We start from the raw sequence: 23,877 nt of genomic DNA on the forward strand, positions 1-23,877 counted from the left end.
GAAATTTTGGATAAAAATCAAGAGCAGCCCCCGGAGACCCACTCATACAAAGTGGCAAGGATATGATGCCACCAGGTCGTGTCATATGCTCTTTGTAGATAAAAAAAAAGACAGCACCCATGTGTTGGCGTCTGGAAAAGGCTGTTCGGATGGCAGACTCTAGCGACACAAAATTATCAGTGGTAAAGCGACCCTGGCGGAAGCCGCCCTGAAATGGAGCCATTAGGCCACCCGACTCCAGGACCCAACCCAACCGCCGGCATACCATACATTACAGCAGCTTACAAAGAATGTTGGCGAGGCTCTTGGGCCGATAGCTATCCATATCAAGCGGATTTTTACCAGATATGAGCACCGGAATGATGGTGCTCTCCCGCCATTGGGATGGAAAGACACCATCGCACCAGATCTGGTTGAAGATGACGAAGAGATGCCACTGGTAGTCAGATGAGAGATGCTTAATCATCTGACTGTGGATCCCATCAGGCCCAGGAGCTGAGTCGGGGCAATGTGCAAGCGCACTGAGGAGCTTCCACGCTGTAAATGGGGCGTTATAGGATTCACTGAGGCGTGTAGTGAATGAGAGGATTTTCCTTTCTAGCTGCCGTTTGAGACTGTGAAAAGCTGGGGGTCATTCTCCGACGCAGAGGCTTGAGCAAAGTGCTCGGCAATCGCGTTTGCGTCAGTAGATAACATGCCATTTATGGTAACACCAGGAACACCTGTTGGGGTCTGGTGCCTGAAAGAGGCGTTTGATCTTTGCACAGACTTGGGAAGGTGACGTATGGCACCCAATGGTTGAGATGTATCTCTCCCAGCACTCCTGCTTCCGTCATTTGATAAGTTGGCGAATGCGGAGCCATTTAAAGGCTATGAGGTGCTCCAGGGAAGCGTGCTGCTTATGCCTCTGCAGAGCTCGCCGACACTCCTTAATTGCTTCAGCGACTTCTGGCGACCACCAAAGGACTGCCTTATGCCTCAGGCACCCTGAAGAGTGAGGGATCGTGTTTTCTGCCACAGAAACAATTGTTGTAGTCATCTGCTCAACCACCACATCGATGTTACCGTGCGTGTGTGTGTGTGTGTGTGTGTGTGTGTGTGTGTGTTTGGAGGGGGGGGGGGGGGGGGGAGATTCAACAGTGACAGCAGAGGTGAAAGTTTCCCAGTTTGCTTTGTTTAAAGCCCATCTGGGTAGGCGTCCGTGGGCCTGACGCTCTGGGGCAGTGACAGGAAGATGGGGAAGTGGTCACTACCACACAGGTTGTCATGTGCTCTCCAGTGGATAGGTGAGAGAAGTCCTGGGCTGCAAATTGATAAATCAATGGCCGAGTAACTACCATGAGCCACACTGAAATGTGTGGTGGCCCCAGTAGTTAAGAGGCAGAGGTCGAACTGAGACAGTAAAGTTTCGACATCTCTGCTTCGGCCAGTAAGCACAGTGCCAACCCACAAGGGGTTATGGGCATTAAAATCTCCCCAAAGTAGGAAAGGTTTAGGGAGTTGATCAATCAGTGCAGCTAATACATTCATGTGTACTGCACCATTTGGAGGAAGATATACATTGCAGACATTATTTCCTGTGTCAACATCATTCTGAAAGCCACTGCTTGAAGGGGGCTTTGAAGGAGCACAGTGTCACTACAGACTGAGTTTAGGACGTAAACGCAAACTCTACCTGACAGTCTATTATAGTCGCTACGGTTCCTTTAATATTCCTTATAGCCACGGAGGACAGGGGTCCACATTGCCGGGAACCAGGTTTCCTGGAGGGTAACGCAGATAGCAGGTGTAAAGCTTAACAGTTGCCGTAGCTCAGTCACGCAGCGGAAGAAACCGCCGCAATTCCACTGGAGAATGACATCATCGTGAGACTGGGAAGGTATGGAACATTCAATGAGGTAGTTTACACCTCAGAGTCGCCTGCTGCCACTGACTTATTGCCTGAGCAGTCTATATCCATTGTGTCTGAAGGTCTGGCGAGATATAGGTGCTCAGCGGACACCAAAATCTCCACCGCATCCTCAGATGCAGAGGTTTTAGGTAGCAGTGGTGTGGGTGCCACCAGAATTTCATTGGTCTTAGGGGTTTTCTTTCAGGATTTATCTCCCTGCTCCTTGGGTTTCCCTGGCTGGGAGGACTTCACTGGCTCAGTCTCTGGGACTGAGGATGCACGTGAAGCCCAATGACCAGCTGCTTTTGGGCTCTTCAGCCACTGGCGGGTGACATTTTTCTCACTAGCAGAAACCTGGGAAGGGAATGACCGAAGGAACCCCTTCCTAGCGAAAGAAGTCGAAAAAGACTTGTGCTTCTCTGAATTAGAAGTTGGGACGGACATCCCCCATTAAAAAGGAAAGGCATCTAGAAGAATTTTCCAACCAGGATGGCACTGGAACCATTCAGATGGCATTACTGGCAATTTTTGTGCAGTTCCGCCTTTTTATGGGCATTGCCTCTAACGAATAGTACTAAAGAAACTTGATCCTGTGGGACCATTAGACTATGTGCTGTTCCCTTTGTGGCAAACAGGTAACACAAGTGGACTTTGTACATGTTAGAATTCTCTTTAACAGTAATTAACTTTACACTGAGTTTTGTCTCTCACTGGTTTTGATTTGGCTTCTTAGACATTATTAAAGTCTATGACAACCCTGCCTTAAGAAGACTTTGTGTTTATTTCAGTCAACTGCATCCAGAGATTATGTAATGAAGTTATTAAGTAGCATTAGTGTCAGAGTCAATACTATAAAGCTGCAACAAAAATAAAACTTCATACAACATCCATTTCCATTTCATTTTCATTACTCTCTTAACTACGTCTTCCACTCCAGTTCATTATCTAATCCATTTTTTTGCCTGTCTGTCCTAGTAATGTCCATCATGCAAATCACCAGAGAGACTCTAATTTTTTAATGGTTCTAACACTAAGTCCATCTATCACAACCGCACTGTGTTAAGTCAAAGCAGGTAACACACAACACTGTTTCCAACACACTGGAAGCTTAGTTTTGAAAATATTTAGTTTACGAGAAATACTCTGGGCCACTATTCTTCTTCTGTAAAAACATTCTTCTAGTAATCACATTCAGAGGCTTAAATAAAAAATGTCAACTGGTTCTATGACTTCAATGTTAATTTGCACTATTTTCTTTTCACTGTATCTGCTATAAGTTATTTTTGTCTTATTCCAATTTATTTCCCATTAGACTTTCAAATTTGAGGAATTCGGCTGTTCTACCCATTAAGGAAACATATCTAAACTTGAGGTAGATAGTACAATGTATTCCACAAAGCGGATTATTCAGGTACATTCTCTTAACACACATTTTCCCCTTTGGTTTCCACAGTTAATAAGGGGCATGTGAACTTCTTTGTTGGTGGCTGAGAATTATTTTGGCAATATGGAATATCCTCCTCCGATTCCCTCTTTAATTCTGAATTCCAAAGGAAATAGCACAAACAGTCATTACTTACCTTCAGGAGTTGATATTCCAAGCACTGCTGATAGCTGTTTACTAAGGGAGGAAAGAGGAATAAGTGGAAAGAAGAGGTAGGGCACTCAATCCAATTGATGGGGACCTATTTGTTGTGAGGATGTGGGACATATGGGGGGAGAGGGGATGCCTAAATTTATCTGTGTTGCAATTCACTGATTACATAAAACTTTTCTCATTCCACAATACTCACATTAACTTTAATACTGTTGGTACTGCTCAACATACCAGCTGAAGTTAAGTGATCACTTACTCTAAAAAATATAGAAATATGACTAGAGAGGCGAATTGTGGTAGCAAATTATTGACAAAATTGCAAGAACTTAGAGAATAGAGTAAATTTAAGTTAGTAAGTAATAACTTACAAAACGAATGTAAGCTAGTTGTCTGACTCTTAGGGTGTAAGAGATTATGATCTACAGCTTCAGCAATACTGGATGTAAACCACGCAAAAGCAACTTAAATCCCAGGGGTACTGGTCGGGGAAGAAAGCTCATAGTTTTTATCTCGCAAATGCTGGTTCAGGCTCATGTGCAAACAACTGTATGAAGATCTAGCATTTTGTTAGCACTTTATTAAAGAAGACAAAACTCAGGAGGATGGGAGAGGCTGGATGGAAACTGGTCACATCCATTGAGATGTGCTATATAAAGTTCAAGGATCACACCGTGCAACCGTTCATCAGAATGGGACCTTATTTGTGAATAATTAAAAATTGCATGCTTCTCTAAAACTTTAAAAATATTAGTGTGATGCAGGGTGGTGACATAGCATAGTGGTTAAGATATATTCCTCACATGCAGAGGGTTGTGGGTTTGAATCTTATCAGGCGCTCTGAATTTTTTTGTTTAAATTTCTATCAAAATGATTTTGACCATTATTTTTATTCCATTAATTGGTTTGGATGTAGCTTTTTTTTAAATTATTACTGTTATTGTTTCTAATACTTTTCTGCATCATTTTCATCATCATAACTTATTTGCTTTCTACTTTTTCCTATAACTCTGTCTTCATTTGGAACCTTTGTGGACACGATTTTAATAATTTTCATTTACCTGTGATAATATTTAAACATTAGACATTCTCTCTATCGGGGGAGGGTGTTGAGTAGCAGACATGCACAAAACTACTGCCACACATGTGAGCTTTCGGCCAAAAGGTCCTCTAATGCAGGAAACACACACACACACACACACACACACACACACACAGACAGAGACACACACACATATATTCATGCAAGCACAACTCGAGCCTTTTCGTTGTGACTGACTGTGATTCAACATCTGTTCTATATGGTGAACAGCAATCTATCCTTTCATCGATTTTCAATTGTTTGATTAAAAAACAAAATATGAAATAATCTGTTTACATTGGCTCAGTAATCATGTAAAAAATGTATTTTCCATTGCAAGATGTAATTTTTTTGGATGGTAATTGTTAGTATAACATTTAAAACATAAACTTTTGGTGCACTATGGCCAAAATAATGCAGATGAAGACTTTAATGAAAGAAAAGAGTTACAAATAAAATGAAATTGAGGGAAAATGAGAAACAAATAATGAATGCTATAAAATGGATGAAAAAGTAAAATCATAAAAGTGAAGAAGTTAATACATAAAAATACTTAAAATCATATGGACAAACATTAAAAATGAAAAAAGAATGATAAAAAGCACTGTCACTACAATGAAAAAAATGACGCTACAAAAGATTAGAAATAAAAAAATTGGAAGCACCTAATGGAATTTGAACATACAACCTTTTCATATCAGGAATGTATTTTAACCACTACACTAGGCGGCCATTCTGCGTAACAGACCAAGCCGTTCCAATACTACACTATCACACACAGGCACCCTGATGTGCATTTCAGTTCACTCATGGGCAAGCGCAGGTATTGTAGGCAACTCATCAGACAGTCCAATTGCTTGTGTTCTGCACGTGCGCAACTTGCTTGGCTGTTAATGCTTACAAACAGATAAAACAATCCTGTAAAATATTATCACAGTAATAGTGGTGAGCCGCTCGGTGTCATGTTGATTAAATGTCTAGGCTTGACATTGCAAAGCAGTAAAAAATAGAATAAGAATGTTAGAGTGATTGTAGGGAAGGCAGGTAGTTGACGTTTGTTTATTGGGAGAATTCTAGGGAAGTGTGGCTTATCTATAAAGCAGACCACATACACAACACTTGTGCAACCTACTCTTAAGTACTGCTTAACTGTTTGTGATCCCCATAAAGGTAACACAAAAGGAAGACATTGAAGTAAATCAGAGGTGTGCTGCTAAATTTGTTACCATCAGATTTGATGAACATGGGACTATTACGGAAATGAATATGAATCCCTGAAGAGAAGAAAATGTTCTTTTCGCAAAGCATATTGAAAAATTTTAAAGAACTAGCATTTGCTACATACTGCAGCATGATGCTGCAAAGAGAAGAGAAATCAGAGCTTGTATGGAAAAATGTAGACAGCTGTTTTTCCCCTTTAACAATTTAAGAGAGGAACAGGGAAGAGAATGACAAGCAGTGGTATGGCACCCTCTGCCACGCACAGTATACTGGTTGCAGAATAGTTACATGTATAGATTTAAAAGAAAGGAGGAGGAGAAGAGATGGGAAGGAGGATAAATTTATCTCTAGGAACTGGCCCACCTCTAATTCTAACAAAGATGGTGAGAAAAATTACACAGTTCTGCAATTGTTCAGAAGTGCAGTGCTTGTAATGCATTGTACTATACAGACAACTGTTAGTTGTATGAGAACGCATAATCACAGTTAATATAGAAGAGATCCGAAACAACTTTTTCACCTCTGTCTACAACTTTGTGTCTCTTAGGCCAATGAATTAAAATTTTATTGCAAGATAAAAGCACAAAAATGATCAATTTAATATCACAAACAACTTTCTGTTAACCTCTTACCCACTAATCAAAATGGGGGAAAGCATAGTAACAAAATTTAATTTTTCTGATGCAAAGTGTATCAAAATACCATATTCATGCACATGCATTGGTAGAGAAATTTTTCTGCCTAGCATATTGCAATGAAATGATCAAGGTCAGCAAATCAAACGTATTTTTTTTTTTTTTTTTTTTTTTTTTTTTTTTGCCTCTGGTTAGAAAGTTAACAACATTATTGTGGGCATGTCAGGAGTAAGTTCAAAATTTATTGCACAACTTGTTACATGCTAAACATGTTAAGTCTCAAATGAGACCAGTCTCAATACATGTATATAAAAAATAACACCTTCAGAGATCCACAACCATTTTTCCATATAAAAAAGTAGAAATACTTCACAGCCTTCCAATGTATCACCAAATACAATATAATAGTTACAAAAGTATCTGTGTGTGTGTGTGTGTGTGTGTGTGTGTGTGTGTGTGTGTGTGTGTTGCACACACTATTACTTTACCATATCTGAATCACGCTGAGATGGAACCGCTTTTTTCTTTGAAGCCCTTTCACTTTCTGGCTGTGTAACTTCATTTTCTATTTGCTTTGGAGCAACTTTCTGACCATGTGAAGGCTTTTTAGTGTTTGAATTCACTGGTTTATTACCACTATTTTCTATATAATCTGGTCGATTCTCACTTGTTGAGGTGGATCTTACTTCCTTGTCTCTAATGGTTTTGCGACTAGAAGCACTTTGAACATTGGGTTTAAATTCTTGATTCTTGGAACTATCACCTTCATCTCTTACTGAGTGCTTTAATGTTGACTCTGGCACTGCTGCTGACACTTTTGTGTCTGTGGGTTTAGAAGGGTATGCGTTGCTCTCAGGTGGTGTATAATCATTGCCGCTTCTTTTCCTTGCAGCATTTATGTCACCATTCTTTTCTGGTGTCCTGTTTTTTGTATAGTCAGCACTTGTTTTCTTAGCTTTCACAGTGGAAACTGTCACAGGTACTTCACCATTCCCATCTCCAGATGTTTTCCCAGTGGCTGAGGAACTAGCTTTCTGCTTCTCCACATTCACATTTGACTCCCTAGAATCCTCATGCACTTTAGCTGCATTAGAATCTTTAGCAACAACATGATTTGATGTTTCAGTATGGTGATCTAATTTGGATGTAAATTGCTCATTTTGCTTTTCTCGATTGGAAGGATGGCCATTTTCATTCAAATTTTCCGTTCTCTTCTCCATCAATTTCTTTTCGCCAGTGCTATGGCTAACTTTCACTTGCTTGATCTGGGAATTCAAACTGCCACTTTCCTTTATAGTTGACTCAACTCCTACACTTTCTTTTTCTTTACTATTACTAGCTGCTTTAGCTTTACCAAAAGATTCTGACTTTCCTGCAGCTGCTAATTTACCATGTGCATCTGTTTTCAAATCAGGTAGTTTCACAGAGTCATCAGTAATAGTTTGGGTACCTTTTGCATCAAACTTGCTGTTTTTGACACCAGAAGCTGATGCACTATGCACTGATTTTGAGCGCTGGTTGTCTTTACTTTCCAGTGGCTTTTTTTCTTCTTCAGTTGACTTGTCAACATGAGGAGACTTTGAAACAGAAACTCTGTCATTTGAATCTAGTTTTGTTGGAGATGATTGTTCAGTAACTTTATGCACTGTGCCAGATTTATCAAGTTTTGAAGATTGCTCTATTTTGTCACCAATCCGAGATGCCTTGGGGGGTGAATGTACTCCATCAGACAGTACATCTTTATCTTTGAAATTCTTCCCTCCTGAAACAGTAGGTTTGGAAGGCTTTGTGGGCAAAGGTTCATGTTTTAAGGTTGGGCCCGCGTCATCTTTCTGCTTCTTTGGTAGGGTAGCTTCAGAAGGGCCATCCTTAGTGGTCGCTACACTAACTTTTTGCTTTTTTGATGGTGAGACTTTGGATGTTGTGACATCTTCAGCTTTCTGGCCCTGACCAGTTTCACCAGGTCCTGATGGAAAACCATTGTTCTTCACTGCAGACTGTTCAGTGGAATGGGTGCGACCTTTACTCTTCAATGCAGGCTGTTCCTGAGAATGTAGTGCCTCACGTTTCTCATGTTTTGCTGCAATTGGTTTTTCCTTCGCCCCTTTCTGCTTGACAGCTGCCTGATGAGCCTTCAATTTTGCTTGACCCTGGTCCTGGCTTTTATGTTGTTCATGGGGCTTTTGCCCCACTGTGAATGTGCTTGTGCGTTCCACAGGTTGGGTTGTCTCTGACACCTGATCAAAGAAAATGTGCAGTTTTTTTAATAAAGCTTCAAAAACACAACATTCAAGTTAAATTAGCTCTTAATGCCACACAATGACAATACCAATACAATAAGATACACTAAATTAAATAAACATGCGAAAGTATTACAAGAAAATATTAAGTTTCAATATTATTAGGTTCCATACTAGCAATGTCAATGAATTAATAAGTGATATAAAACAATTCTGGCATTAAACATTCAAAAATATAGTAAAACTAATAGCAGCATGCAAGGACACACTCAGATCTGTCTCAAAAACAAGCACACAAAAACAACAAAAATTAGTTAATTTAATAACTGACAATACTTAGGATTACTGTCAGCAACCCACATTCATCTATTTTTATACTTTGTTATATGCTGGAACAGTGAATAAAGGGGCAAACAACTGTTAGTAAACATATTTTTAAACTTTTATGTCACATGTTATATGAAATTGAGCAAACTACACCAGTTGATTCATGTATGACAATATAGCAAACAAACCTTGTGTTTTAGAGACGCACTATTACAGAAGGTGTACTCAGAATGGTTGGAACCTTACCCAATAAAAGTCAAGGTCAGGATGACGTCGTCTTCTGTAACTTATTTTTATTACACAATGAAAACTTCATTTTAATCAACAGCAAACTGACACCTACCACAACAAAGCAACAGAAAACCTACTGCTAATATATTTTCTGGCTCAGAATTTGGCAAGTACAAGATTCTTTGTTATTACATACAAGCCACACATGCAAATGCTCAGCTTTTTTTTCCCAGTGAGGTCATACTATACGATATGCAACTGACTCATAATATGACACAGAAGGAACCTGCACTGGAGATGCAGATAAAAACAAAGCTGAAGTATCCTAACTAGGTCATACTGGGACAACAGTAATACAACACCGACAAGTATCTCTGTCGTACCTCCCAACACAACAGGGAGAGCCAATAGCTCTGTGTGTACAGGGAAGAGGCAGCAATGCTGATAGAGCCGGGTAAGGGTGTGGGGAATGGTGGAGAGTTGGTAAAGGAAGAGGCTAGTGTCTGATTTGACAGGCAAAACTTTGGTCAACTGGTTGGATGAGTCATTCTGACTCACTACTTCTCCTTTGAGGGGAAGGTATCAGCACACATGCAACAGCTCATGTTACCAATGTGTTCCGAAATGGCATGAATAAAAATGGTATTTTTTGGGGGTTTATATCTTAGCTTCCGTGGTGATTGGAGGGTAGGGTTAAGTCATCTGGATAACCCTTGGACTCGCAACCATTTGTATATCCAATAGAAGTATTGCATTACTTTAACTAGCCTACAGCACAGGGTCATAATTTGAATAGTATACACTTTCCAGCTAAGCAAATGGAGCAAATTGGTTGACTCTTTCTTATATGATGCCTCTTAAGTGGCTTATGGAGGCACCATTCAGTCCATGGGCAGTTTCTAAGGGGATATATATATATATATATATATATATATATATATATATATATATGTCTGCTTGTGTCTGTGTATGTGTGGATGGATATGTGTGTGTGTGCGAGTGTATACCTGTCCTTTTTTCCCCCTAAGGTAAGTCTTTCCGCTCCCGGGATTGGAATGACTCCTTACCCTCTCCCTTAAAACCCATATCCTTTTGTCTTTCCTTCTCCTTCCCTCTTTCCTGACGAGGCAACCGTTGGTTGCGAAAGCTAGAGTTTTGTGTGTATGTTTGTGTTTATTTGTGTGTCTATCGACCTGCCAGCGCTTTTGTTGGGTAAGTCTCATCATCTTTCTTTTTAAAGATATATATATATATATATATATATATATATATATATATATATAGAGACTTACCCAACAAAAGCGCTGGCAGGTCGATAGACACACAAATAAACACAAACATACACACAAAACTCTAGCTTTCGCAACCAACGGTTGCCTCGTCAGGAAAGAGGGAAGGAGAAGGAAAGACAAAAGGATTGGGTTTTATTTTTCCCACGTGGAATGTTTCCCTCTATTATATTCATATATATATATATATATATATATATATATAGACACACACACACACACACTCCTGGAAATGGAAAAAAGAACACATTGACACCGGTGTGTCAGACCCACCATACTAGCTCCGGACACTGCGAGAGGGCTGTACAAGCAATGATCACACGCACGGCACAGCGGACACACCAGGAACCGCGGTGTTGGCCGTCGAATGGCGCTAGCTGCGCAGCATTTGTGCACCGCCGCCGTCAGTGTCAACCAGTTTGCCGTGGCATACGGAGCTCCATCGCAGTCTTTAACACTGGTAGCATGCCGCGACAGCGTGGACGTGAACCGTATGTGCAGTTGACGGACTTTGAGCGAGGGCGTATAGTGGGCATGCGGGAGGCCGGGTGGACGTACCGCCGAATTGCTCAACACGTGGGGCGTGAGGTCTCCACAGTACATCGATGTTGTCGCCAGTGGTCGGCGGAAGGTGCACGTGCCCGTCGACCTGGGACCGGACTGCAGCGACGCACGGATGCACGCCAAGACCGCAGGATCCTACGCAGTGCCGTAGGGGACCGCACCGCCACTTCCCAGCAAATTAGGGACACTGTTGCTCCTGGGGTATCGGCGAGGACCATTCGCAACCGTCTCCATGAAGCTGGACTACGGTCCCGCACACCGTTAGGCCGTCTTCCGCTCACGCCCCAACATCGTGCAGCCCGCCTCCAGTGGTGTTGCGACAGGCGTGAATGGAGGGACGAATGGAGACGTGTCGTCTTCAGCGATGAGAGTCGCTTCTGCCTTGGTGCCAATGATGGTCGTATGCGTGTTTGGCGCCGTGCAGGTGAGCGCCACAATCAGGACTGCATACGACCGAGGCACACAGGGCCAACACCCGGCATCATGGTGTGAGGAGCGATCTCCTACACTGGCCGTACACCACTTGTGATCGTCGAGGGGACACTGAATAGTGCACGGTACATCCAAACCGTCATCGAACCCATCGTTCTACCATTCCTAGACCGCCAAGGGAACTTGCTGTTCCAACAGGACAATGCACGTCCGCATGTATCCCGTGCCACCCAACGTGCTCTAGAAGGTGTAAGTCAACTACCCTGGCCAGCAAGATCTCCGGATCTGTCCCCCATTGAGCATGTTTGGGACTGGATGAAGCGTCGTCTCACGCGGTCTGCACGTCCAGCACGAACGCTGGTCCAACTGAGGCGCCAGGTGGAAATGGCATGGCAAGCCATTCCACATGACTACATCCAGCATCTCTACGATCGTCTCCATGGGAGAATAGCAGCCTGCATTGCTGCGAAAGGTGGATATACACTGTACTAGTGCCGACATTGTGCATGCTCTGTTGCCTGTGTATATGTGCCTGTGGTTCTGTCAGTGTGATCATGTGATGTATCTGACCCCAGGAATGTGTCAATAAAGTTTCCCCTTCCTGGGACAATGAATTCACGGTGTTCTTATTTCAATTTCCAGGAGTGTATATATATATATATATATATATATATATATATATATATATATATATATATATACACAGGGTTATTACAAATGATTGAAGCGATTTCACAGCTCTACAATAACTTTATTATTTGAGATATTTTCACAATGCTTTGCACACACATACAAAAACTCAAAAAGTTTTTTTAGGCGTTCACAAATGTTCGATATGTGCTCCTTTAGTGATTCGGCAGACATCAAGCCGATAATCAAGTTCCTCCCACACTCGGCGCAGCATGTCCCCAACAATGAGTTCAAAAGCACCGTTGATGCGAGCTCGCAGTTCTGGCACGTTTCTTGGTAGAGGAGGTTTAAATACTGAATCTTTCACATAACCCCACAGAAAGAAATTGCATGGGGTTAAGTCGGGAGAGCGTGGAGGCCATGACATGAATTGCTGATCATGATCTCCACCATGACCGATCCATCGGTTTTCCAATCTCCTGTTTAAGAAATGCCGAACATCATGATGGAAGTGCGGTGGAGCACCATCCTGTTGAAAGATGAAGTCGGCACTGTCGGTCTCCAGTGGTGGCATGAGCCAATTTTCCGCGGGCTACGCGTGAAACTTGCCCGCACGCATTCAACTGTTTCTTCGCTCACTGCAGGCCAACCCGTTGATTTCCCCTTACAGAGGCATCCAGAAGCTTTAAACTGCGCATACAATCACCGAATGGAGTTAGCAGTTGGTGGATCTTTGTTGAACTTCGTCCTGAAGTGTCGTTCCACTGTTATGACTGACTGATGTGAGTGCATTTCAAGCACGACATACGCTTTCTCGGCTCCTGTCGCCATTTTGTCTCACTGCGCTCTCGAGTGCTCTGACGGCAGAAACCTGACGTGCGGCTTCAGCCGAACAAAACTTTATGAGTTTTTCTACGTATCTGTAGTGTGTCGTGACCATATGTCAATGAATGGAGCTACAGTGAATATATATATATATATATATATATATATATATAATAGAGGGAAACATTCCACGTGGGAAAAATATATCTAAAAAGAACGATGATGAGACTTACCAAACAAAAGCGCAGGCAGGTCGATACACACACAAACATACACACAAAATTCTAGCTTTTGCAACCAACGGTTGCCTCGTCAGGAAAGAGGAAAGGAGAGGGAAAGACGAAAGGATTTGGGTTTTAAGGGAGAGGGTAAGGAGTCATTCCAATCCCGGGAGTGGAAAGACTTACCTTAGGGGGAAAAAAGGACAGGTATATACTCGCACACACACACATATCCATCCACACATATACAGGCATAAGCAGACATTTGTAAAGGCAAAGAGTTTGGGCAGGGATGTCAGTCGAGGCGGAAGTACAGAGGCAAAGATGTTGTTGAAAGACAGGTGAGGTATGAGCGGCGGCAAATTGAAATTAGAAATTAGCGGAGATTGAGGCCTGGCGGATAGCGAGAAGAGAGGATATGCTGAAGGGCAAGTTCCCATCTCCGAAGTTCTGACAGGTTGGTGTTAGTGGGAAGTATCCAGATAACCCGGACGGTGTAACACTGTGCCAAGATGTGCTGGCCGTGCACCAAGGCATGTTTAGCCACAGGGTGATCCTCATTACCAACAAACACTGTCTGCCTGTGTCCGTTCATGCGAATGGACAGTTTGTTGCTGGTCATTCCCACATAGAACGCTTCACAGTGTAGGCAGGTCAGTTGGTAAATAACGTGGGTGCTTTCACACGTGGCTCTGCCTTTGATCGTGTACACCTTCCGGGTTACAGGACTGGAGTAGGTGGTGGTGGGAGGGTGCATGGGACAGGTTTTACACCGGGGGGGCGGTTACAAGGGTAGGAGCCAGAGGGTAGGGAAGGTGGTTTGGGGATTTCATAGGGATGAACTAAGAGGTTACGAAGGTTAGGTGGACGGGGAAAGACACTCTAGGTGGAGTGGGGAGGATTTCACGAAGGATGGATCTCATTTCTGGGCAGGATTTGAGGAAGTCGTATCCCTGCTGGAGAGCCACATTCAGAATCTGATCCAGTCCCGGAAAGTATCCTGTTACAAGTGGGGCACTTTTGGGGTTCTTCTGTGGGAGGTTCCAGGTTTGAGGAGATGAGGAAGTGGCTCTGGTTATTTGCTTCTGTACCAGGTCGGGAGAGTACTTACGGGATACGAAAGCTGTTTTCAGGTTGTTGGTGTAATGGTTCAAGGATTCAGGACTGGAGCAGATTCGTTTGCCACGAAGACCTAAGCTGTAGGGAAGGGACCGTTTGATGTGGAATGGGTGGCAGCTGTCATAATGGAGGTACTGTTGCTTGTTGGTGGGTTTGATGTGGACGGACGTGTGAAGCTGGCCATTGGACAGGTGGAGGTCAACGTCAAGGAAAGTGGCATTGGATTTAGAGTAGGACCAGGTGAATCTGATGGAACCAAAGGAGTTGAGGTTGGAGAGAAAATTCTGGAGTTCTTCTTCACTGTGAGTCCAGATCATGAAAACGTCATCGATAAATCTGTGCCAAACTTTGGGTTGGCAGGCCTGGGTAACCAAGAAGGCTTCCTCTAAGCAACCCATGAATAGGTTGGCATACGAGGGGGCCATGCTGGTACCCACGGCTGTTCCCTTTAATTGTCGGTATGTCTGGCCTTCGAAAGTGAAGAAGTTGTGGGTCAGGATGAAGCTGGCTAAGGTAATGAGGAAAGAGGTTTTAGGTAGGGTGGCAGGTGATTGGCGTGAAAGGAAGTGCTCCATCGCAGCGAGGCCCTGGACATGCAGAATATTTGTGTATAAGGAAGTGGCATCAATGGTTACAAGGATGGTTTCCGGGGGTAACAGACTGGGTAGGGATTCCAGGCGTTCGAGAAAGTGGTTGGTGTCTTTGATGAAGGATGGGAGACTGCATGTAATGGGTTGAAGGTGTTGATCTACGTAGGCAGAGATGCGTTCTGTGGGGGCTTGGTAACCAGCTACAATGGGACGGCCGGGATGATTGGGTTTGTGAATTTTAGGAAGAAGGTAGAAGGTAGGGGTGGGGGTGTTGGTGGGGTCAGGAGGTTGACGGAGTCAGGTGAAAGGTTTTGTAGGGAGCCTAAGGTTCTGAGGATTCCTTGAAGCTCCGCCTGGACATCAGGAATGGGATTACCTTGGCAAATTTTGTAAGTAGTGTTGTCTGAAAGCTGACGCAGTCCCTCAGCCACATACTCCCGACGATCAAGTACCACAGTCGTGGAACCCTTGTCCGCCGGAAGAATGACGATGGATTGGTCAGCCTTCAGATCACGGATAGCCTGGGCTTCAGCAGTGGTGATGTTGGGAGTAGCAATAAGGTTTTTTAAGAAGGATTGAGAGGCAAGGCTGGCAGTCAGAAATTCCTGGAAGGTTAGGAGAGGGTGATTTTGAGGAAGAGGAGGTGGGTCCCGCTGTGACGGAGGACGGAACTGTTCCAGGCAGGGTTCAATTTGGATAGTGTCTTGGGGAGTTGGATCGTTACGAGTAGGATTAGGATCATTTTTCTTCGTGGCAAAGTGATATTTCCAGCAAAGAGTACGGTTGTAGGACAGTAAATCTTTGACGAGGGCTGTTTGGTTAAATCTGGGAGTGGGGCTGAAGGTGAGGCCTTTGGATAGGACAGAGGTTTCGGATTGGGAGAGAGGTTTGGAGGAAAGGTTAACTACTGATTTGGGGTGTTGTGGTTCCAGATTGTGTTGATTGGAATTTTGAGGTTTTGGAGGGAGTGGAGCTGGAAGTGGGAGATTGAGTAGAACACCCCAATTCAGTAGTTAACCTTTCCTCCAAACCTCTCTCCCAATCCGAAACCTCTGTCCTATCCAAAGGCCTCACCTTCAGCCCCACTCCCAGATTTAACCAAACAGCCCTCTTCAAAGATTTACTGTCCTACACCCGTACTCTTTGCTGGAAATATCACTTTGCCACGAAGAAAAATGATCCAAATCCTACTCCTAATGATCCAACTCCCCAAGACACTATCCAAATTGAACCCTGCCTGGAACAGTTCCGTCCTCCGTCACAGCGGGACCCACCTCCTCTTCCTCAAAATCACCCTCTCCTAACCTTCCAGGAATTTCTGACTGCCAGCCTTGCCTCTCAATCCTTCTTAAAAAACCTTAATCCTACTCCCAACATCACCACTGCTGACGCCCAGGCAATCCATGATCTGAAGGCTGACCAATCCATCGTCATTCTTCCGGCGGACAAGGGTTCCACGACTGTGGTACTTGATCGTCGGGAGTATGTGGCTGAGGGACTGCGTCAGCTTTCAGACAACACTACTTACAAAATTTGCCAAGGTAATCCCATTCCTGATGTCCAGGCGGAGCTTCAAGGAATCCTCAGAACCTTAGCCCCCCTACAAAACCTTTCACCTGACTCCATCAACCTCCTGACCCCACCAACACCCCGCACCCCTACCTTCTACCTTCTTCCTAAAATTCACAAACCCAATCATCCCGGCCGTCCCATTGTAGCTGGTTACCAAGCCCCCACAGAACGCATCTCTGCCTACGTAGATCAACACCTTCAACCCATTACATGCAGTCTCCCATCCTTCATCAAAGACACCAACCACTTTCTCGAATGCCTGGAATCCCTACCCAGTCTGTTACCCCCGGAAACCATCCTTGTAACCATTGATGCCACTTCCTTATACACAAATATTCCGCATGTCCAGGGCCTCGCTGCGATGGAGCACTTCCTTTCACGCCGATCACCTGCCACCCTACCTAAAACCTCTTTCCTCATTACCTTAGCCAGCTTCATCCTGACCCACAACTTCTTCACTTTCGAAGGCCAGACATACCGACAATTAAAGGGAACAGCCATGGGTACCAGCATGGCCCCCTCGTATGCCAACCTATTCATGGGTCGCTCAGAGGAAGCCTTCTTGGTTACCCAGGCCTGCCAAACCAAAGTTTGGCACAGATTTATTGATGACATTTTCATGATCTGGGCTCACAGTGAAGAAGAACTCCAGAATTTCCTCTCCAACCTCAACTCCTTTGGTTCCATCAGATTCACCTGGTCCTACTCTAAATCCCATGCCACTTTCCTTGACGTTGACCTCCACCTGTCCAATGGCCAGCTTCACACGTCCGTCCACATCAAACCCACCAACAAGCAACAGTACCTCCATTATGACAGCTGCCACCCATTCCACATCAAACGGTCCCTTCCCTACAGCTTAGGTCTTCGTGGCAAACGAATCTGCTCCAGTCCGGAATCCCTGAACCATTACACCAACAATCTGACAACAGCTTTCGCATCCCGCAACTACCCTCCCGACCTGGTACAGAAGCAAATAACCAAAGCCACTTCCTCATCCTCTCAAACCCAGAACCTCCCACAGAAGAACCCCAAAAGTGCCCCACTGGTGACAGGATACTTTCCGGGACTGAATCAGACTCTGAATGTGGCTCTCCAGCAGGGATACGACTTCCTCAAATCCTGCCCTGAAATGAGATCCATCCTTCATGAAATCCTCCCCACTCCACCAAGAGTGTCTTTCTGCCGTCCACCTAACCTTCGTAACCTCTTAGTTCATCCCTATGAAATCCCCAAACCACCTTCCCTACCCTCTGGCTCCTACCCTTGTAACCGCCCCCGGTGTAAAACCTGTCCCATGCACCCTCCCACTGCCACCTACTCCAGTCCTGTAACCCGGAAGGTGTACACGATCAAAGGCAGAGCCACGTGTGAAAGCACCCTGTGATCTACCAACTGACCTGCCTACATTGTGACGCATGCTATGTGGGAATGACCAGCAACAAACTGTCCATTCGCATGAATGGACACAGGCAGACAGTGTTTGTTGGTAATGAGGATCACCCTGTGGCTAAACATGCCTTGGTGCACGGCCAGCACATCTTGGCACAGTGTTACGCCGTCCGGGTTATCTGGATACTTCCCACTAACACCAACCTATCCGAACTCCGGAGATGGGAACTTGCTCTTCAATATATCCTCTCATCCCGTTATCCACCAGGCCTCAATCTCTGCTAATTTCAAGTTGCCACCACTCATACCTCACCTGTCATTCAACAACATCTTTGCCTCTGCACTTCCGCCTTGACTGACATCTCTGCCCAACTCTTTGCCTCTGTATATGTCTGCTTGTGCCTGTATATATATATATATATATATATATATATATATATATATATATATATATATATAAAGTGTGTGTGTGTGTGTGTGTGTGTGTGTGTGCGCGCGCGAGTGTATACCCGTCCTTTTTTCCCCCTAAGGTAAATCTTTCCGCTCCCGGGATTGGAATGACTCCTTACCCTCTCCCGTAAAACCCAAATCCTTTAGTCTTTCCCTCTCCTTCCCTCTTTCCTGACGAGGCAACCGTTGGTTGCGAAAGCTAGAATTTTGTGTGTATGTTTGTGTTTGTTTGTGTGTCTATCGACGTGCCAGCGCTTTCGTTTGGTAAGTCACATCATCTTTGTTTTTAGATATATTTTTTCCCACGTGGAATGTTTCCTTCTACTGAAACCTTTTTTTTTTTTTTTAATTTATTTACTGACGCAAAGGTTTTGGCGCCGGTATTTATCTTTGTGCCTACAAAGCATGCCTGTGTAGCGCTACATATATTCGACGGCAAAGTTAGTTGTGGCGGCACCTACCAACATTTTTCAGAACTTCCGCTTCCTTTGCACTCGATTCTAAGCCGCAGGTGGTTTTTTGGATTACAAAAACCGGAAAAAAGTGCGGCTTAGATTCGAGTAAATACAGTACTGTGGAATGTTATAACTGTACCCACATGAACATACAGACCAGCTTTGCAAGTCTGTGACACTGTCTGAATATATCATGTCCCCATTTCAATTCTGCATTGTGGGACATGACATGAGCACATTTTCATGGTGATTTTGGATGATGAATCTTGTTAAATTAAAAGAAAAAAAAATATGTAACCAAATGTCACAGAAGTAGTAGATGTATACACCACTGTCCAGATCCTCAACTTCTTCCTAGTGTGTTTGATGTAACATATTTCAGGGACTCAGCTATACACATCTTTCCATTACTCAGCACAATATTTCAACAACTAGACGCCTATGTCAATACTACAAGCAATGGAAAATCCAGGATGGAATGTAACAATATTATGAAAAGGAAAGTTGCTACTCACCATATGATGGAGATGCTGAGTCGCAGATAAGCACAACAAAAAGACTGACACAAATGAGCTTTCGGCCAGTAAGGCCTTCATCAAAAATAGATAAAACACACACACACACACACACACACACACACACACACACACACACACACAATTCCAGTCTCTGACAGTGTGGCTTCAGTTGCCAGAGACTGCAGTCATGTGTGTGTGAGTTGTTTGGGGGAGTGGGAAGTGAGAGAGAGAGAGTGAGAGAGAGAGAGAGAGAGAGAGAGAGAGAGAGAGAGTGCCTGTGTGTTTTTCACAAAGGTCTTACTGGCCAAAATCTCATCTGTGATAGTCTTTTTGTTGTGCCTATCTGTGACTCACCATCTCCGCTAAATGGTGAGTAGCAACTTTCCTTTTCATAATATCAGTACTACAAGCTATATTCTAAACACATTCACAGTGAATGGACTCGAGACTAGGTGTTTTTGCCAAACATGAGCACAAATTCAGCATCTGGGTACCTCTTTACGAAGGTCATGCAAGAACAACAAATCATCCAACTATTACCCTGCCTTCCACCTTTAAGCTCTCAGGTTTTCAAATCTCATCCAGCGCAGTCCCCAACAATCAATCTCTCCTCCTCATCCCGTCCAGTAAGTCTCCCCTGACCCAGGGTTCTGGGTGACTTTTCTGAACTGTATCCCTTTTCCTAAACATCTCCAGTCCTTTTCCTTCACTCCTCTTCCTGCCCCTTTAAGTCTTGTGCCAGAAGGAGCCACTGCTTCCGAAACCTTGAAAAAGTTAAACCCTTTTGTGTGTGTGTTCCCCTGCCACCGCTTGGTGAGTGGATTTTTTTATCTATCCCTTTACAGCATAAATCATGATTTTATTTCAGACACAGAGCACCTCGGCTATGAGATGAATTATCTCACTATGATGTTTAGATGGAACGTGTGTGTGTGTGTGTGTGTGTGTGTGTGTGTGTGTGTGTGTGTGTGTGTGTGTGTAGTTTTTCCATGATATGTGATCGCTGTCGAGAAAATCAAAACACAATGCCATTCAACAAAGCCAGGAGGACCAACAAGCAATGTGGCTTCCATTCTGCAATGCAACAGCTACTAAGATATGTAGCGACCTAAACAGGTGAAGATTCAGAACGTTGTTTCACTCACCCATGAAAATTCTAGAAATGTTGTGACATGTTAAAAATAATTGCAGGCTGGGTGTGTCACGGATTTATAATATTCCTCACATGTGTGGCAGAAGTTACAGAGGCCGGTCTATACAGACTGTTCCTTTTTGCTATGTTGAACATCCACATCACCTGAAGCACAGGAATACTGAAAAAATTGTGTGTGGCTGAACACAGCCTGTTAAATAAAAACAAGATTATGTTTCAACATTTGAGAATTCTGGCCCATGCTTCCAACTATTAGAACTTATTAGAGAAGCAGTAGAAATTAGACTTGAGACGAGAACTTCAACAGAGACATCAGTTATGAACTTAGCAATGCACAGATGCGCACACTTGAAAGAAAGAGCCAGATGAAGATTTCTTTAGCTTACTACATGATGTGAGTGACAGAGTTGATAGCAATGCTGGACAGATTGCATAAACCATCGTCTATGCAAATTGATGGCGCCACCTCAGTATGCACCATTTCTGTGATGTCGACATAACAATCCAGCCAATCGGATACCTTCGCTTGGGTATAAAGTGGGAGCCTCACCAGTTTCATGGCAGTCAGACGTGGCCCCTGAATACTATGATGGAGGTAATTATCAAAAGCTTGGGATGTTACCCAAATTTGATGTGGCAAGTTTACCGAGATCTTTTTATCCAAGGATAGCCAAATTAGAAACCAAGTATCTAACTACTACAAACCAAGTTTCTAAATACTACAAACCAAGTCTCTTTCATGTCAGAAATTTTTTTTAAGCATTGAAACAATGCTAGTAGATTAGTAATCTTTGGAAAAAGCAGTAGATACTCTGCACAATTAATGGATACAATTTTACAAATTTCCCATCTAAAGTCATAGATTACGTAAAAAGGAAGTCTCTGACAATTTGATGCTCATACCAGACCCAAAAGCAACCATGTGATAATTTGCAAGGGATGGGGGTAGTGGGGTAAAATGGGAGGGAGATGGGCAGTGTGAAGTATTTTTAATATTTTGGAAGGCAAATGGCAACTTGTAAGTAGCCATAAAAAAGTTCCAGTTCCAACACTGTTATAGACCTGCGTAATAGTGTCTTAAATCATTTTCTTGAAAAAGAAATCCGATTACACTATATATTTCCCTTCCCCTGAGAGTTGGAGGGGGCGAGGGGGAGATGGCCCCCCACTTGCCCTCAGATATGGACCACCTTGACCAGACCGTCAGACTGGGGCCTTTATTTTCAATATGGCTGCACAGGAATGTATTTACGAGCTGTCACAAACTACAGCTCATTCATACCCTTTCCTTGCTAAGGATGTAGAGTGGCACTGCTCTTACTCCCACACTCATCTCCCTATTGTATACTGCATTCACCTAATGTAGACTTCTGGTCGGGAGAATACTAAGTTATAAATACAAAATCAAATAAGGATAATGTAGCAGTAGGTTTAATAAAGAATAAAAAACATAACTGTGGATATGCTACTACGAACAGCATAGTGAACGTATTATTGTAGCCAAGATAGACACGAAGCCCACACCTACCACAGTGGTAAAAGTTTATGTGCCAACTAGCTCTGCAGATAAGAGAGATTGAAGAAATGTATGATTTGATAAAGGAAATTATTCTGATACTTAAAGGAGATGAAAATTTAATAGTCATGGAGGACTGGAATTCGATAGTAGCAAAAAGAAGAGAAGGGAAAGTAGTAGGTGAATATGGATTGGGATAAGGAATAGAAAGGAAACCACGAGGTAGAATTCTGCACAGAGCGTAACTTTATCATAGCTAACAGTTGGTTTAAGAATCATGAAAGAAGGCTATATACATGGAAAAGGCCTGGTGAAAAGACAATGGCTAGTACAAATCCTTGGTAACAGAAGAAATACTGAATTTAATTGATGAAAGGAGAAAATATAAAAATGTACGAAATGAAGCAGCTGAAAAGGAATACAAACGTCTCAGAAATGAGATCGACAGGAAGTCCAGATGGCTAGAGGGCAAATGTAAGGATGTAGAAGCATGTATCACTAGTGATAAGATTGATACTGCCGACAGTAAAATTAAAGAGACCTTTGGAGAAAAACACGTGTATGAATATCAAGAGCTCAGATGGAAAACCTAAGCAAACAAGGGAAAGCAGAAAGGTGGAAGGAGTATATAAATGGTATACACAAGGGTGATGTACTTGCAGGCAATATTATGGAAACAGAAGAGGACACACATGAAGATGAAATGAGAGAGATGATACTGTGTGAAGAATTTGACAGACCACTGAAAGACCTAAGTCGGAATAAGGACCAGGGAGCAGACAATGTTCCATTAGAACTACCGATAGCATTGGGAGAGCTAGCAGCTATAACAAAACTCTTCCATCTGCTGAGCAAGATGTATTGAGACGTGTGAAATACCCTCAGGCTTCAAGAAGAATATATTAATTCCAATCCCAAAGAAAGCAGGTGTCGACAAGTGTGAAAGTTACTGAACTATGATTTTAAAAAGTCACGGTTGCAAAATACTAATACGAATACGTTTCTTGCATTTGTAGACATAGAGGAAGTTTTGACAAAGTTGATTGGAATACTCTCTTTCAAATTCTGAAAGTGGCAGGGGTAAAACAAAGGGAACGAAAGGGTACCTACAATTTGTATAGAAACCAGATGGCAGTTGTGAGAGTGGAGGGGCATGAAAGTGAAGCAGTGATTGGGAAGGGAGTGAGACAGGGTTGTAGACTATCTCCAATGTTATTCAATCTGTATATTGAGCAAGCAGTAAAGGAAACAAAAGAAAAATTTAGAGTAGGAATTAAAATCCATGGAGAAGAAATAAAAATGTTGAGAAACATGGATGATAAACAGTGTAGACAAGAAGAGAATAGAAGCTTTTGAAATGTGGTGCTACAAAAGAATGCTGAAGATTAAATGGGTAGATCGTGTAACTAATGAGGAGATCTGAATAGAATGGGGGAGAAGAGGAATTTGTGGCACAACTTGACTAGAAGAAGAAATTGGTTGGTAGGTCACATTCTGAGGCATAAAGGGCCCACCAATTTAATAATGGAGGGAAGCTTGGAGGGTAAAAATCATAGAGGGAGACAAAGAGATGAATACATTAAGCAGATTCAGAAGAATGTAGGTTGCAGTAGTTATTCGGAAATGAAAGGGCTTGCAGAGGATAGAGTAGCATGGAGAGCTGCATCAAACTAGTCTCCGGACTGAAGACGACAACCACCACCAGCACTACAAGAACAACAACAACAACAACAGATGTGAGATAGCAGCTGGCATACGTATTCCCAACAGTGATACGATCAATTTATAGTACAGCAGGTCACATGGTAATGCTGAGCTGCCACACTGTTGCTGATCTACATGTGATTACTCTTCTCAGAGCTAGTATACATCCACACTGTTGAGCACTGTGGATCAGCCTGGATTGCTGTGGTTTTACTTTAATCAAAGCA

At 43.2% G+C, this 23,877-nt stretch overlaps 1 protein-coding gene across 9 annotated transcripts in view; it reads right to left on the reverse strand.

The window, feature by feature from the left end:
* Positions 1-23,877, reverse strand: part of LOC126180425 (uncharacterized protein DDB_G0283697-like) — a 221,079-nt gene that overhangs the window by 111,807 nt on the left and 85,395 nt on the right. For 7 of the 9 annotated variants that reach the window (XM_049924693.1, XM_049924694.1, XM_049924696.1 and 4 more), the window contains exon 7: positions 6,911-8,661. In XM_049924693.1, the coding sequence (XP_049780650.1) occupies positions 6,911-8,661 (1,751 nt within the window). The remainder of the gene's footprint in view (positions 1-6,910; positions 8,662-23,877) is intronic. The other 2 variants (XM_049924692.1, XM_049924699.1) reach the window with 1 other exon arrangement.

The sequence above is a fragment of the Schistocerca cancellata genome, chromosome 1, assembly GCF_023864275.1.
Source record: "Schistocerca cancellata isolate TAMUIC-IGC-003103 chromosome 1, iqSchCanc2.1, whole genome shotgun sequence".
Classification (NCBI taxonomy): Eukaryota; Metazoa; Arthropoda; class Insecta; order Orthoptera; family Acrididae; genus Schistocerca; species Schistocerca cancellata.